Source organism: Daktulosphaira vitifoliae, unplaced genomic scaffold (genome assembly GCF_025091365.1).
Source record: "Daktulosphaira vitifoliae isolate Bord-2020 unplaced genomic scaffold, ASM2509136v1 Scaffold_5, whole genome shotgun sequence".
Classification (NCBI taxonomy): Eukaryota; Metazoa; Arthropoda; class Insecta; order Hemiptera; family Phylloxeridae; genus Daktulosphaira; species Daktulosphaira vitifoliae.
This window is the reverse complement of record NW_026099576.1, coordinates 9,059,103-9,077,413: the sequence shown is the minus strand read 5'-3', so window position 1 is coordinate 9,077,413 and position 18,311 is coordinate 9,059,103. Positions and strand designations below refer to the sequence as shown.

General features: G+C 27.1%; 1 protein-coding gene and 2 long non-coding RNA genes across 7 annotated transcripts in view; 2 read left to right on the top strand and 1 right to left on the bottom strand.

Annotated features, from left to right (window-relative positions):
• LOC126906792 (uncharacterized) overlaps positions 1 to 18,311 on the top strand; it is a 69,290-nt gene that overhangs the window by 45,261 nt on the left and 5,718 nt on the right. For 2 of the 5 annotated variants that reach the window (XM_050687650.1, XM_050687646.1), the window contains exon 2: positions 17,844 to 17,888. In XM_050687650.1, coding sequence (XP_050543607.1) covers positions 17,844 to 17,888 — 45 coding nt within the window. Of the gene's footprint in view, positions 1 to 4,225; positions 4,283 to 4,354; positions 4,632 to 5,181; positions 5,634 to 17,843; positions 17,889 to 18,311 lie in introns of those variants that run through there. The other 3 variants (XR_007704341.1, XM_050687648.1, XM_050687647.1) reach the window with 3 other exon arrangements.
• LOC126906804 (uncharacterized) lies at positions 5,901 to 11,937 on the bottom strand. Its single transcript, XR_007704347.1, has 4 exons — positions 11,550 to 11,937; positions 11,183 to 11,490; positions 10,064 to 10,229; positions 5,901 to 6,240 (listed from the first exon to the last, which is right to left on the bottom strand). It is a non-coding gene; the product is annotated as an uncharacterized LOC126906804 (long non-coding RNA).
• LOC126906803 (uncharacterized) lies at positions 7,670 to 8,035 on the top strand. Its single transcript, XR_007704346.1, has 2 exons — positions 7,670 to 7,792; positions 7,826 to 8,035. It is a non-coding gene; the product is annotated as an uncharacterized LOC126906803 (long non-coding RNA).

Sequence of the window (18,311 nt, the reverse complement as noted above, 5' to 3'; positions counted from 1 at the left end):
AGCGGAGAAGGTATTAATTTTACTATGATGTTTTTTTTTTTTTTTTTATGTCTGTTGCCACTTTTTCTCAGCTCTCACCGGACCGATTTCTTTCAAAAATACGTCAAAAGATCACAAATCGTATCTAGTTGAAGACATTATCCTTCAAAATTTAAAAAAATTCCCTCGTTCCCCGCAAATGGGGGAAATATCCAAAAAAATTACAAATTTAAAAATCGCTAATTTTCGAAATTTTTTCACTTTTTTTTCTTAAAACTTCCATAACTTTTTGAAAAATCAACAAATCAACATAAATTTTTTTTATACTAAAACCTTAGATATTTACCTTTCATTTGATATCATTTTTTTGAAAATCTATCACTTAACCTGCTCATTGGGGGGGATTTAAAATGGCAACTTTTTTACAAAAATTAATTTTTTCAACTTAATTTTTGAAAATGTTCCGGAAAGACTGCGTCCTTTAAACATATATCAAATTAAAGCTTATTTTATGTACTACAAAATGAAAAAAAAAAATTTGTCCCGACACTTTTTTTTCTACATTTAAACGGCTGCCGTAGTTAAAAAAACACTATTTTTGTGTTAAAATTTTCGATTTTCGATTTTAAATTTTCAACTTAAAAATGCTATAACTTTTTGAAAAATGTATATATCAGCACAAATTTCTTTTTTCTAAATACATCATAAGTATATCTTTCATTTGACATACTTTTTATTAAAATTGGACAATTTCCCCTTATATAGGGGGCGTTCAAAACTTAAAATATTGTAAAAAACATAGATATTTTTCAACTGAACTTTTGAAAATGTTCCGGAAATACTGCGTCCTTTAAACATATATCAAATCAAAGCTTATTTTATGTACTACAAAATGAAAAAAAAAAATTTGTCCCGACACTTTTTTTTCTACATTTAAACGGCTGCCGTAGTTAAAAAAACACTATTTTTGTGTTAAAATTTTCGATTTTCGATTTTAAATTTTCAACTTAAAAATGCTATAACTTTTTGAAAAATGTATATATCAGCACAAATTTTTTTTTTCTAAATACATTATAAGTACATCTTTCATTTGACATACTTTTTATTAAAATTGGACAATTTCCCCTTATATAGGGGGCGTTCAAAACTTAAAATATTGTAAAAAACATAGATCTTTTTCAACTGAACTTTTGAAAATGTTCCGGAAATACTGCGTCCTTTAAACATATATCAAATCAAAGGTTATGTTATATACTATCAAATGAAAAAAAAAAATTTGTCCCGACATCTTATCTTCTATGTGCAAATGGCTGTCGAAAATTTAAAAAAAAATGTAATGTTTGCGATAAAAATTACATTTTATCGGGATGTTTTTTGTACTTAAAACTGCCATAACTTTTTCAAAAATGAACAAATAAAAATAATATTTTTTTGTATTGAAACCTTAGATATTTCCCTTTCATTTGATATAATTTTTTTTGAAAATCTAACACTTATTCTGCTCACTGGGAGGATTTAAAATAGTAACTTTTTTACAAAAAATAACTTTTTCAACTTAATTTTTGAAAATGTTCCGGAAATACTGCGTCCTTTAAACATATATAAAATTAAAGCTTATTTTATGTACTACAAAATGAAAAAAAAAAATTTGTCCCGACGATCTATCTTCTATACGCAAATGGCTACCATATTGAAAAATATACTATTTTTGTATGATAATTATGGGTTTTGTATTTTATTTTAATAGAAGTTGATGTTGCTTTTGCAATTATCCAACAATTTTTTAAAATTAAACACTATCTACAGATTTGCATCGAAGCGTTTCTTATTATAGTGATTTTAATCACTGTTAGATTAAATCTACACTGGACCCTACTATGCAATGTCTCCACTATGCCGCGACCCCACTGTGCTACCGTTTTTTTAAATATAATGTTTTGTTTTTAAAAATTATTTATTTTAATTTCTCTTTTCTTGGCTTTATATTAAAGCTAAAAAATTAAATATTTTTTACAAAAATACAAATAAAATATAGTTTAAGTTTAAACAATTTTATTTTTATACTTTTTTTATTCCATAAAATAATTAATATATATTAACGGGTGACGACTTGGACTTTGCAACAGACATGGAATTGCCACCCTATTGGTCACCAACTATGATTATAACAGATATATATCAATATATTAATATCAGTCAAATTATATAATATACATTTATAATGTATACAGAGTGATTTTTTTATCATAACCCACTCAATTACTTATAGACTAAATATAATTTAAACATTTTTCTTTTTGATTATCTTTAGTTTCACATTATTCTAGAATTATTTAGACGCTCAAAGTAAAATCTAATCCTATCATAAACAATGCGCGTGGAATTAAAAAAAAAATAAATAGATTTCAATGAAATTATAAGAATACCATTGGAATTTTTCTGGAAAGTCCAGGTAATAATTTTAGAATTTAAATCGAAAAACGCTGACATAGATGAGCGGTTTTGATAAAATTTTTAAACGCTGTTAAAAATTTTTTTACATTTTCACGAATAATTTCCCTAGAATAACGTCGCCGAGTTGGCGATTATGATTAAGATTATGAAAATCGTACGTTGTTAAGTAATTTTTCCAGTATTGGCTAATTTTTCAATGTTTTATTATACAATAAGATATATGAATAAATTGTAAAAAGTTGTTGCAGTCTATAAAACGCTGATACCTTGTAAATAAAACAAAATGTATTTTATTTGATGTCACCAGTGGTAGTCTAAGAGTGTTACCTTAGAGCTAAAGAAAATTATTAGAGGTGAAAAAATAAGATACAATTGAATATTGAAATAATTGAGACAAAAAAAGATTTTGTTTAATAAGATAATTAAGGGAACTTATTTATAACAATTAATTTAATAGTAGACAAATCCGAAGGCTAAAACCTCTCTGAATATTGAGAGAAAAGAAAAAAAAAATTATTACGACAAGAAAAAAATCTTGACCTACAACTTTTAGATGGTATTTGGATACATCTGTATTGTTAAAAAAAAATATGATTTCATTTTAAATAAATTAAAAAGGATTAGATTAACCATAATAATAATTTTCTGATTATTAAAAAAAATAATATAGTTTCATTCTAGATATCTACGAAATTACATCTGTGTCATAATACAATTAATTAAATTAAATTAAATAGAAACTTCTCAAAACTTTGAAGTCTTTGAAGGGACACATCCTAAGATGGGGATATCGAAAATGAAAATGGTCGACGCCTAAAAAAGTTACTATATATTAAAAAATCTGTCACATGTGATAAAAGTTGATTGCACACAAACAGAAAAAGATCACTGTAGTAATTGATAGAGAAGATTGCGTTTTTTCGACACATTCGGACGAGACACACCGTCAATGACAACGATTTAGGAGAGAGTGTCAACCTAACAATTTATTGAATAGTAAAAAGAAGAAATTAAAATCATATAAGTATTAATCATAGCATTAATCATATTAAGTATTAAAATCATACAGTATTAACAGTGGAAACTAACGTATGTGTCATATAAGGAACGATTATTAACAAAACATTAAATTTATCTATACCATAAGAAATGTTAAAAGATATAGAATTACACATTTTAAACTCTAATTTTCTATTTTTTATTTCTGTAAATAATGAAATTATTTTTTTTAGCATTAATGTAAAGATAAGAAAATAATAATTTTACTATAATGTGCGATGTACATTGCAAACTATTTTATTTCCATTCTTTTATTATAGTTGTATTGAACTATAATATACACATATATATTGTATTGTCGATCATATCATATAACAAAATAATAACTTTTTGATTACATTATAACCCTTAAACAGTTGTTTCTCTATGCACAATGTATCGAAGGTTTTTTTATGATAATATCATAAACTTATTGTTTAATTTATAATGAAGAATAATACTACTCCGGATAAAAGAGGCATAGGAAAGACGGATTCAAATACCTTATTAAGTATTTTTTCTTAAATGAAAACAAATTAGTAATAAAATATTTGATAGGGTATTATGTTATTAAAACGCTAAAAATCTATAACTGCAGAGAATCATTGTGTTGTTCCCAAGTTAATTGGGTTTTTGATTTTATTCAGTTTTATAAATAAATAAAACTATTAATTTTCAGATCAACTGTATCATTGAGTTAACAAATATATATTATACACCACTCAAATTTTAATAATTATTTATTTTTTAATAGAAAAAAAAAAGAAAACTGAAACCGGAGTCGCAGAATTATTAGACTTTCTTAAAAATGGTAAAATTTTTCAATGATATTATTCGTAAAAAAGTTTAAAGGTGAAATATTAACATTACAATGTTTTTTTAGTTTACAATGCGGTTGAAGTTAATACTAAAGTTTGTCATCATCTATAAAAAAATTTCCTAACTCAACATTTTTAAAATTTATTATTTTGCTCGAGAAATTCGTACATATTATATCGACGAATTTTTATGTGATTTGGAATAAAATATCTCTATAACTTTTTCTCAGCTCTCACCAAACCAATTTCTTTCAACGATACGTCAGAAGATCACAAATTGTATCTAATCTATGACGATACCCGCAAAAATTGAAACATTGCCCTCGTTCCCAGTAAATATGGGTAATCTCCAAAAATATTTTTTAATTAAAACAGCCATATCTTTTTAAAAAATGACCAAATCAATATAATTTATTTTTATAAATGCATGATGTCTTTACTTATTATTTGCTATTTTTTTTAATAAATTTGACCCTTTATTAACCCACAGGGGAGATATAAAATGACAACTTTTTCACAAAAAATTAACTTTTGAAAGTGTTCCGGAAACTCTGACAATTTTATATATATCTTAAATTAAAAATAATGTCTTATGTATAATCTCTATTTTGTCTTCACGGTGAAAATAGTTAGCAAGTGCTATATTTGTGTAAAAATTATAGATTTTATATTTTTACTCTATAATTCTATAACTTATTGAAAAGTGTATGAATCAATAAATTTTTTTATGAGAAATAATAATTATATTCCTTTTTCCTTCGACATAGTTTATCTTAATCAGGACATTAATAAGGAAATAGAAGATCATGTAGCTTTAAATCACCTTCAGATATCATTATATATTATCATAAATGTTGCTTAAATGTATTTTTAAATTATTTTATTTTTCCAGCATTAAATTCTGACAAAAATTTAAATGTTGAAAAATTACTTGGCCAAAATTTAAATGGTGAAAAATCAGTAGACGTAAACTCAGCTGACAATGATTATGATGACACAGGATTAATTTATGAAAGTTTACTTCAGAATTTGGATTCATCTGACCCACCCGAGTCGAGCCATAAAAAAATGAAATCATAGTAAAACAGAACTATTTTTAATAAGATTTTATATTCAAGTTTTCGTCAAATGAAACAACTACAAATTGTGAGGAAATTCAGCAAAATTTATATTTAATTAAAATTTTTCTGTATAACTAATTAAAAGTATATATATTTAAGACATACACGACTAATTTACACACATATATTTATTTTTAATGATTGAAAAAAAAAAGATATTATTGTACCAAAGCTTAAAAAATCAAATAATATGTAATAAAAGGATAATAAATAATGTAGTTATGTTGCATTCCTTTTTATATTTTTATTTATTTATACTTTATACTGCGTGATTGCTTAACAATTTTATCGCAAAATTGACATAAAAATATAAATTATAAAGTTTATTTTCAATTTTATTGACTATGATAAATAAAAAAATTAAATTATCATTATCAAAACCTTACACGAATAACATACAAAGAGTTCTATTAATTAATGATTATTTATACTAAATATATATATATGTATAATAAAAATTGATCACTTGTGACTAATTAATTAAGTAAAATTAAAACTATATTAAAAATATTATTAATTTAAAAAACTAAAAAATATTAAAAATATTAAACTCAAAGCAACAAAAAAATTAATGAAAAGTCGCGGATACATATTTCGGAAACAATGTTACCATTATCAACGCTAAGAAAATTGTTATTCATATTAAAATAATTTTATTATGTGATTTATTTTGCCAATTCGGCAACTCCTCGTAGGTTTCCCCAAATAATGCCGCTGCTTGCCGCATCAGTCGTCTTGCCTGTTAGCGCATCATGGTTTCGGTTTCGGCGGCTAATCGACGTGATGGGCGGAACGGGCGGGCTTCTCCTTGCTGCTGGTTGTCGGTCATCCTGTAACAAAGAATGATTGTTAGGATTACCTCCTGAAGTGTCATGTTTCATGGCCGTAACATGAAGCTTCAACTGACGCTTTCCTTTGGTCGCAAATACTCCCTCACCTAACCTTTTGGCTAGTTGCACGGGGCCCAGCCACTTAGGAGCAATGCCGGCATGAAACTTTTTATCAGCGCTGGATAAGGTATGCGCGCGATAATACACCCAATCCCCTTCCTCAAAGTTTAAAAATATAAAAAAATTGAACATAAAATAATTGTGCTGCTGTGATTTTTTGTTTATTAACTGCTAATTATTAACAGTAGAAAAATGGAGTGAAAATGTTCTTATAAATATTGTAGTACATATCAAAAGACAGTTTACATATACAAAATAAGTACAGGGATACAATTTTAATTATTAAAATAAAGACTTATTACATTAATTTAAAGGTTCGTATTTTTTCAAAGCATTTTAAAAATATAAGGTGGATAGAGTTATTCATATTATAGATTAGTTTATAAAAGCACCCATTTTAGTAGGTTTATGTTCGGATCAACAAAAAAAGTAGACCTATAAAAATGATATATTTAATGTATTTCTCAAAAAAAAAAATTCGTGTTTACATACAGTATTAAAAATACTACTCCTCATTATGTCTTTAAATAATAATTCTGGTTATCAATCTATCGTAAGTCGAATTATGATAGATTGATAACCAGAATTTAATACTACTGTTGGATACATATCGGTCGAATATGCTGTCAAGAAATTGTGTGTTATGATTATTTATGCTATCGTTTTGCTACATCGAGTTGCTATCGGTCTTCTCTCTATGTCTGCATCGTAGCACATTTTTAGCTAGAAGCTCTATGGCACTCGCGAGCCAGTAGTTTTGTATTCGTTTTGTTGTAAAAGTAAAATATTACATTTATGATTGTCGCACCCTTGTGCGCTCAGTATATAACCGTTGGGTCTGTATATTTGCTGAAATACATCACAATACCATTCACAGCATATTGTACACGTTAATCAGCTACTTGCATTTGACTTCAATTGATCCTTTTCAATATTCAACATTATCAGTCGTTTCAATTAGCTGATAAGTATAATGCTTGTTCACCTTTTTTTAAGACTTATTCTTATTTATAATTCATTATTTGTTTATATCAGTGATGTTAGGGCTTGAAATGAAATTATTTTGCCAAAGTTCTTTTGTTTTGTATTAAGGTCTAGGGTCAGACCTTAAGTGTAGGGGGAGCAGCTGATACGATCACATTTGCATATACCCATATCTCTGTCTCCCATAAAATCATTGTACCGTTTAATAAACATATATATATAATTAACACAGTGACATACAACAATACTAACAGGAGGGCGGACTGCACACATAAAAGCTTTTGCAATTCACGGCCAATGTGCCATAATAGATATCCCTATCGACAGTTGACATTTTACAATCTTCGCGATCACTACTTTTGTCTGATAATTAACTTAACCTTTCGACCCCGTATATAGAGAGTGTGTGTGTCGCCGTCAGTTCCCTGTTGGATTATATCATCTCTAGGTGTCCANCCCTGTTGGATTATATCATCTCTAGGTGTCCAGCAGGTTGTATCATCTATTTAATATTCAATTGCTTAATAAATATTTATTTATATCGTTGTTAACCTAAAGTGTTATATATAGTGAAACCACGACTTCAACATCTTCGTATAATTTCGTATGTAGCGACTTGATCACTGAGACATCAAATTATCACGATTCGTGCATATTTATGTTCTATCCGCCCTTTGTTGTCAACCATTGGGTGAGTAACTTCTAGCTAGAAAAATAAGTCCTTATTACTATTACTATTTAAATATATAGTATTGTTATATTATTATTATTATTTTGGGGCCCCAGCCACATTACAGCATTGTCTGTTTATTTATTATATTTTATAATTATATTCGGCAAAGTCCGATTAATTATATTGTGGCATATATTTATTTACATTCGGCAGGTCCGATTGATTTATTATTTTGTGGCATACTTATAGACTTATATGTATACTATTATTTATATTCGGCAAGTCCGTTAATTAATTTAATTTGTGGCATATATATATTTTAATATTATTTTCGGCCCGTCCGATACATTACGTTATGGCATATTTGAATTATTTTATTTGAAAATTATGGCTTACTCATAATATTAATTTTAATTAACTATTTTCTTTAATACTTATGGATTATTATTATTATTTCCGTTCGACTAGATCAACATATTTTTATAATGGCATAATTTCATTCTAATTAACAAAACAATGTTATAACATGTCTTTATTATTTCGATCGGCTTAGCCCGACTTCCCTTTATTTATTATACAGGGTGTTCAGTAAGTAAATTACTTTTATTCGATACTATAAAGTGATATAAAATGCGCAATACACGAGGTTTAAGAAAATTTACTTCTAAATAATCTATTTGAAAAATTAATAGTATCGAATTTTTTAAAATTGGGTTGAAAGAATATTTGTGGCAAATAAAACCCTTGGTTATTGTTATTAAATTAAAAAAAAAATTATTTTATTATGGTACTTACCACGTATAATTTCCAACACAACACTTCATGCATCTTCAGTCCAAATAGGTCAAACATAAAATGAACAACACTAAACAGTCAACGGTCGCCACATCCCTAGTTATAATCTTACGTGACAAATTTGAATAACTAATTCTATTCATATGTTTATAACAGTCAATCTCTTTGTATAGCATATTATGACCTCATTGTATACACATTACTTATATAATTACAATTGATACTAATAGAGCGAGTCAGTTAATATTATTAAATAAATTTATTTGTTTCGACATGCACGTTTAATATATACAAGTTAACTAAGTTGTTACAGCAGCAAAAATCGTGGTCTTTTAAACAGCCGTTATTACGGCAACCCTTATTATAGTATAATTTATATAATATAATCGTCCCGCAACTAAGGCGCAAGTCAGCCTAATTCAAAATACCCTATTGTGTATATTTCTTTTTTTTTCTATATAATAAATGGACACTGAATTTTATGAGATAGTCACTGTGTGTGTTTCGCATATATTTTACTGTATACATTAATTCTATTATCGAGCATGCTTAACTTAACTTAAGACACCTATTGTAAATATATGCACGTTTTTGACAACGTTTTGGCTACATACATTAGGTTAACTTAATTTATTTTTTATTGTCATAAATAGCATTAAATTATTTTTTAATTCATAAACATTTATCATTCATTGTGCATGCATTGCTTATGATTGTATTCGGTACCCCAATATCCCCTTTTAATTATTAAATTTTTTTTATACTAAGCGTTAGTGCTCTGAACAGACCTCGAGAAAACGGAGAATACTCTTTGGGGCCCCGTGACTATTCAAGAAGTCAACGACAGGGCCGGGCTTTTCATAGAAACCGCTTCGTAGCCGACTATTGAGAGCCCTAAATCGCGACGTAACAATCCACAGTGGTGTGTATAAGATTTTATGATTCATGTATAATACATTTAATTATATATTTTAAAATTCATTCTGCANATATATATTGTAGTGCGACCCTTGGTAGTTCCTCTAAGGGAATATAAATTAAATAGGAAACTTCAGTACCTAAGGTAGATATAGCCTAGCCAGCTATCCCCCGTTGGTCCCTTAGAATACTGTCGACGGGCTTTTAGGCTCAACCCCTAAATCGCGACGTAACAATCCACAGTGGTGTGTATAAGATTTTATGATTCATGTATAATACATTTAATTATATATTTTAAAATTCATTCTGCAATCATTCATACAGTCCACTCACCTTATTCATCGTGTTCGACATAGCCAAAGACTTGAGACAAAATAAAACCACGACCGTTAGCAAACCCGCGTGAATACCACCGGTCGCTGAGTTCATTCAGCTGTATACATTACAACCTCGTGGTTTGCTCGGTTGTCTTATTAGTATTGATATTTGAATTTTTAATCTAATTGATAAAAGGATCAATTAGTATTAAATTACTTAATATGAATAATATGAATAACTTAATCTTGTATAGCGAGATTGATTTTTCAAGGGAGATTCTTAATAAGTCAGTGTTAGTTCTCTTAACTATTAAAAATGCTTTTAGCATTTATGCGAAGCTGAGAAGGTATTAAATTTATCATGATTTGATTTTTTTTTTTGTGACAGTTACTACTTTTTCTCAGCTCTCATTGAACCGAATTCTTTTAACTCTTTTTAAAATGACCAAATCAATATGACTTTTTATTTATAGAAACATGAAGTAATTAACTCTCATTGTGTATATATTTTTTATAAATCTGACGCTTTACCTGCCCACAAAGGGAATTCAAAATGACAACTTTTTACAAAAATTTAACTTTTTCAACTTAACTTTTGAAAGTATTTAACAACGCAGAAAGAATGTCAACGTCGTATCTCGTCAACTAGTCGTGGTTTAATGATTGGTTTTTTAGAATTACTCTTGGTTTTATTGAATCACATATATGTAAACGTATGGTAACAGGATCACCTCTAAAGTTAACTACTTTATCTGTTATTTTCACAGTTATAGAGTATAGTTTATTGGATATTATATCGAATTTTTAGGATTTTCAACAATGCGGTAACCAGCTAGCACTTTTGGATTAAATTTGTGAACCGTATGACTCGAAATTCCGTTGTCAAATGCACCATAAGCAGCGTTACAATTTATTTTTATACTAGTTAAATAATTTATGTAAGCAACTTGATCCGATATATGTATTTTATATACGTTGAGTATGTTTCGATGAATGTCTAAAATACCTCCTATACTATTTTAAATGCTAAAATCTATCAGTCGGCTACATTTTAATTCAGATTTCAAAATATTTTTATTAGCCTTCAACATGAATGAAACTTTATACGACTGAAGACTTTCTTCTAGATACTTACTAATTTTTTCAAATTCATAAGTGCCCTCAGGAAAATTTCTATGTTATTTTCAAGTGGCTCATTATTTGTATTTATCAAAATGAATGAATTGTTTGACTTTTCAATATCTAGTATTGAATTACATCCGTAAAATCCTAACAACGCAACATCTGGTGCTCCAGTAAATTCTATAGGTAGAAAAAAACTTGATGTGACTTCCGACGTTGTTCCATGTAGCGTAAGAGTCAGCTATTTGAACATTTTTATTTTTAAAACTTTAATAACAGCTGATTGCAAACTCGATACTCCACCAGCCAACGATCCTAAAGCTGAAAATTAGAAAAAATTATTAACTATATTAAGACACGACCTTTGTAATCTAGACTACCTAAAATACTGTGAGAAGATATGGGAGCTGTTCACAAGTCATTTTTATTACACACAGAAGTACGATGGTTGTCACGAAGCAAAACGTTGGCCCGCTTACTTGAACTTCGAACGAAAGTTTCTTTAATTTTGAATGATCAAAATAGCATGCTTGAAGATTATTTGATTGATCAGGAATGGTTTATTTATTTATTCTAGGATCACCACGAGCTAGACTTTTATCAAGTTTTGTGCCTAGTCCGCATGTTATGTTGAAATTATTAATGGAGGAAAATGGTTTGAGATATAAGCACCTATACGTTTACACAAAACCCCTGAACAGCGCGCAGAAAATCCCGATACTCACGAAATTTTCCACGTTCTTCCGATAAAACCAAAAGGCCCCCCCTCCAACGCGGAATCAATCTCAGTGAAATCGAGGGTATCCGTCAATTGAATACGTAACCTTTTAGATCTAACCGCGCTGTTTTTAGCCCTACTACGCTTAGCCACCTGACGTGACGAAGCAGATGTAAACGAGGTAGCTTTAATAAAAGAAAAATAAATATTTTATTTATTGATATAATAAAATAAATCTAAACTGAATAAATAGTGGCAGTTAGTTTCAACTGTAAGACATCTTAAGATTACTTTATAAATGATAAAAAAACTTAAAAAATAATTAAAAAAAAAAAACAAAAAAATTAATATAATAAAAAGTACGTCAATAAAACACATATGTGACAGGATAGAGAGCAGTGAAGCGGTTATATAGTAAAGAATAAAATGCGTAGGCGTGAAAAATGACAATGTTGCCATTTTTATAATAAAATGCCTACCACAGAGATCATTAATGTACGGCGACATCTTTGATGTTGGAAATATGATTACTTAATAAAATTCTTAGAAATTATTTGTACATTTGAGGTTGAAAATATGCTTACCACGCCTTCCCTTACTGTCACCATTATGAGACCACGCCTCCCCCTCACCCTACCATCATGAGACCAAACTTCCCTCTTACCACCACCATCATAATACCACGCCATCCTTACCTCCGACATCATAAGACATGCTTACCCTCCCCACATTTCCCCACCTTACCAGCTGTTTTCCCTTTTTTTACGCTACTTGGATTGTTAAGAATCTTTTACGTATAAATTATAAAAACTATAAGATAAAAAAATTATTACGTTCGGCCGTCACGAACAGATTCTATTGATCTATTAGGTATGTTTGCGCTCGTTATCGCGCTATTAAGGAATATCTATAATAATGATGGTCGCCAACCAATATATGAAACAGTTATGTTCGATCTACGTACGCGCGCGGACAAATCGCCAGCTTACAAGTAAATTATAATAAAACGATACAGTCCACTATTTTTAATATTCGTATTTATCAATTATTTATTTATTTATTATACATATTGAACCAGTTTCGAAACATTTGGTTCATCGTGCCGCATCGTTAAATTAATATATAATTTGATTTTGTAAGTTTTGTCATCGTCGTGCTCGTCGTCGTACGTTTTTCAATTAAGTGCGTAAGTGTACCGTCTTAAGTGCGTTTCGTATTTTTTATTACTTTATTTATCGTATAGTTCGCCATTCGCAATTAGTTCGAGATTCGTAAAATAATAGACTCGCTAGTTCTAATTCTCATCTCGTTCTATTTTTGGTGATACGGTAAAAACGCCCATAACTCGAGTAACGTGTGCTATAATAGGAACATCATTGGTTTTTTATTCCAAACCCTATATAGTACACTCTGAATTTAATTTTGGCCTTAAATTAAGGTAAGAACTGAGTAAATAGTTTATTAGTACAATTTTAAAACATCATTTGTATCATTTACATATAAATTCCACTATGCAATAGTCTGGTAAGACATCGGCTAGTGGTGAATCTAACTTTGTTAACTAAAATATACCATAAAGGTTTGTCTTACAATAATTATTATTTTAAGAGAAACAATGGGGATAAGAATGACTATTAAAAGAATCAACCTGTATTTCGTTACTTCACTTTATTATAAACCATTGATAACTAGAACATTTCTTGAAGTGAAACTTCTTTACAGAGAGTCTGAAAAAAAAATTATCACGTTCGGTCGTCACGAACAGATTCTATTGATCTATTAGGTATACGGTCAAAATTTTATTGTTCGTTTAACGTATAGTTCAATAAACGTGTACATTCCATAAACGTTAGCGTTTAAGTTCTACGATTGTTTGCAATTTATTGTAATAAAATCAGGTAAACTTTGATATTTTTTTATACTTTTTTTTTCTTAAAACTTCTATAACTTTCTTAAAAATGAAACGAATTTTACGAAATAACTTTTTTTGATCCGGTATAATGAACACTTATAATCATTTACATTCACTTATGCATAATATTCCATGGGAATTAATAAAACAACGACGTTTAATAGACAATACTCCTAAATAAAATATTTGAAAAAATAATGAATTTCATAAATGAATAGGTGGCATATCACTTTAATTATCCTCACTTAATGCAGCCAAATATAAACTATTCAAAATATCTTTTGTAATATAGTTGATAAAATAAATTTATTATTGATTATTAGTCAGTACATAAATAACAATTACTCAAATTACTTGAGACACAAGTCATTTTAAAAACATTATAATTTATTATTTATACAATAAAAAATAATTCCCTACATTATTGACCTATAATAAAATAAATATCAAAAAATCTATGTGATAATGCGTAGTTATAATAATTAATGAAATAATAAAATAAAGACAATAATACATAGGAAGTATAACAAATACAGACTCAGAATAGAAAATGAGAAAAAAGACATACCCCTATTGCAAAATTGTAAAATTCCGATTTCCAAATATTAAATAATTAAATGTTTTGTTTCCATAACGTCACTTTTCAGGATATTAGAATAAGGTATTAAATTAAAATTAGGAGTCGAATCATGAAAAAAAATCATTATCTAATATTTCTAGTAAGAGCATTGAATTTGATAGTTTTTTATCTGTTTTTTTGGCTAGTAAAAGTTCTTATTATCAAAATATAATTTTATGAAAAATATAAACTGATGAGAAATTAAATATTTTAAGTATGTGTTATGATACAAATTGTAGTCAGTCTTATTTTGACCCTAAAAACTTAAGTAAGACATTCAGTACATCAATAGTTCTATAGTCACCTTAAAAAATACATGACAATGATAGATAGTCTGTCTGACTACATTATATAAAAAGTAACAAATAAAAATAATTAATATTGGGATGATATTTTAAATACTTTTTTTTTAAATTATTTAAAAAATTCTTAAAAGTATACAATGAATAATTTAAAATTATCTACGAACACATGAAATACTAAATTTTTATCTTTTTAAACATAATTTAACATTTCAAACTAACCTAAATTCTTTTGGTAATAAAATCAAAATAATTGATAAACATACAAAAATTTAAATAAAAATAAAATACTACAGTTATTTACACAATAGTTATTTATAAAGTTTTTTATAGTTTTAAACTTCGGCGGATTTTTTTCATAATTTTTGTTAATAGGTAAAAATTATTTTATAGTGAGATATTTATAATTTTATTTTTATGGACACGATAAAATGTTTTCTATAAAGTTGTTTGAAATTTTTGTTTTATTATTTTACATAATTGTAGTGTTTGCTAAAACTCCAAATATTTCTACGAAAAAAAAAGCAGCAATTATTAATAGCCTTTGCCAAAACGATGGATGGCAACATTTAACTGACTTACAGTATGTAAGATATCATAGTAGACCATATATGTTAGATAATATTATTAAAATTGTTAAATACACTACGTGCAATAAAAAAGTGCATGCCGCTGCTTTAATACTTCGTTGTACATACGCTAATGATTTAAAAAAAATATTCAATATGGTTATTGATTATTGTCATGAATGTAAAAAAGTTTTATATCAAAACAAAAATTTCTATGAATGTACTATAGATTTATTGAATATAACTAATAAAATAACTTTATTGGCAACAGTCATGAAAGAATCATTGATTTCATTAGACGGGTTATGTATTACTCCTTTAAACGACACAAGAGATGATTATATATTATATTGTTATTTGTCACATTTACAAAAAATCGAAAATAGTATTATTCATGAAACTCCATCACAGGATAATCCAAAGANAGAGATGATTATATATTATATTGTTATTTGTCACATTTACAAAAAATCGAAAATAGTATTATTAATAAAACTCCATTACAGAGTAATCCAAATACTTGTGAAAAAATCTTAGAAAACATTGATTTTATGTTTAATAAAATGAGAGAAGATATTAATATAGAAATAAATGATAAATTAAAAAAATGTTTCTTTAAACCTGAAATTGTTAAAGAAATGTCGCAAGATTTGAAAACAGTAAATAAAATGAAAAATAACAAAAATTTTTCTTTTGAATATACTAATAAAAAAATAGATAACGAAATTAAAAAGATTGTTATAGAAAAATGTTTCAATTTAGGCTTCTATTTTAACACAGAAATTCAGATGATTGATGTAACAATACCACAAGAAGTTCTTGATAGTACGTTTTTTTAAATTAATGATAATACTTAAAAACATTCAAGTCTAAAAATAATCATTGAAGGGGTAATTATCTTTAAATTAGTTCAAGTTCTTTATGATTGATAATTTAATGATTTTCAACTACTTCTTCGATGAAAAACGCTTAATATAAACCGAAATAATTACTTTTTCAATTTTTGATAGTCTTATTCTATCTGTTTTTAATTTAATATTTGCATTTAATTTTTTTTTTTAATTGGTCGAATTAATTCAGTTGGTGTTTTAATACATTTATATGATTTGCTTCCCTTATAATAAATAGTCTGATTTTTCCAACAATTTTAATTGTTATACAATAGAAAGCCTTATAGTTTAACATGAATTTACAACACAAATTATAAGATATTATAATTTTTTTTTTATTATTAAATTAAAATTGGATAAGTGAAAACTGCTATTATATTGTATAGGTTAATGCTAGACATAGTACGTCATATTTAGGTAAATACTAATTTTTATATGAGTGCAAACAAAAATAGTTTTCTAAACATCGTGTGTATAATCGATAACATTAACTTAGTTTTTGAACAATATTATAACATTTTCTAAATCAAAAATTACATTATTTCGTAAAGAATTAGAATATTACAAATGACTATTCTGAAAATTTAATAGAATTGTATTACAGCACTTTCACTTCTACATCCACGTATAATATGATACGTGTATCATAAACTACTCATAAATTAAATAAATTATATAGATTACTAATAAGATATAAATAATTCCAGAAATATTTTTTTGATTATTTTAGATACATATATTTATTGATTTATCAATTACTAAGCACTCTTTCGATTTTCCCTTATATGTATACTAGAGGCATTAACTTAATTGTTTTAAATAGTATCATATATTTAACTAGTTTATTAATAGAATTCATCTTTGTTTGCATTTATGAATTTTGTAAAGTTATTCCAAACACATTAATAGCTAGAACAAATTTTTATTATTAGGCTTAAATTGTTGGTTATATGTTTTAACCGGCTCTACAGGTTGGGGATGATAGGTCATTTATAACTCTTAAACGAAAAACATTTCTACTCTGATGTATATTTAAATTACAAATTTTGTTAAGCTTGAGTGCTTTAACAATTGCTTAAACAAAATTTAAAAATGCATATGTTATTTTGGAGTTGAGCCGTCAATAGAAATCTAAGGGGACAACGGGGGATAACTGGTTAGGCTATATCTACATTAGGTACCGAGGTTTCCTAATTAAATTATATACCCTAAGAGAAACTACCAAGGGTTGCCCTTCAATGATATATAACACTCTTGATTAGACAATGGCATAATAGTTTTCTTTGTGCGCAACTGATTAAGTGTCGCGCTCTATGCGTAGCTATCGGTACCTTTACTATCATATCAGTTGTCATTTTCTCAACTAAATAATGCTCTAACATTCAATATTTATAAATTTATGTTCCTTTTATAAAATATAATGTTGAACTCCTAATAAATATAAGAGATAAACTGTTATAGTTTTTTTAAATTATTATTTACTAGCTACATTTAAATCTGATGCCGGTCAAATTGGTTGAGTGTTTTTTTCCTCTCTAAACTTTTGTCATTGAAATTCGACTTGTAAGGCGTCAGTGTAATTTACTATTCATAGATTAACTACACTAATACATATTAGTTCACTTTAATTGTTTATAATCTTATTCTTTTTTTTTTATATTTAGATAAAAAAATGAAAAAGTCAGACACACCATATTTAATCGAAATAGGTAATTGTTATATACGAAATATTTAATGTCATCTCTAATAACACTTTTTTAAATATAATGTTATGTTTTTATAACATTATTAATTTTAATTTCTCTTTTCTTGGCTTTATATTAAAGCTAAAAAATGAAATCTTTTTTACAAAAATACAAATAAAATATAGTTAAATTAAAAATTATAGTTATTTTTATACTTTTAGCTTCGATGCGAAGCTGAGAAGGTATTAATTTTACTATGATGTGTTTTTTTTTTTATTTTTTTATTTTTTTTTTATTTTTTTTTTTGTGTCTGTGAACGCTCAATCTCAGCTCTCGCTGGACCGATTTTGATGAACAATATGTCAAAAGATCACAAATCGTATCTAGTTGAAGACATTACCCTCAAAAATTGAAAAAAATTCCCTCGTTCCCCGTAAACGGGGGAAA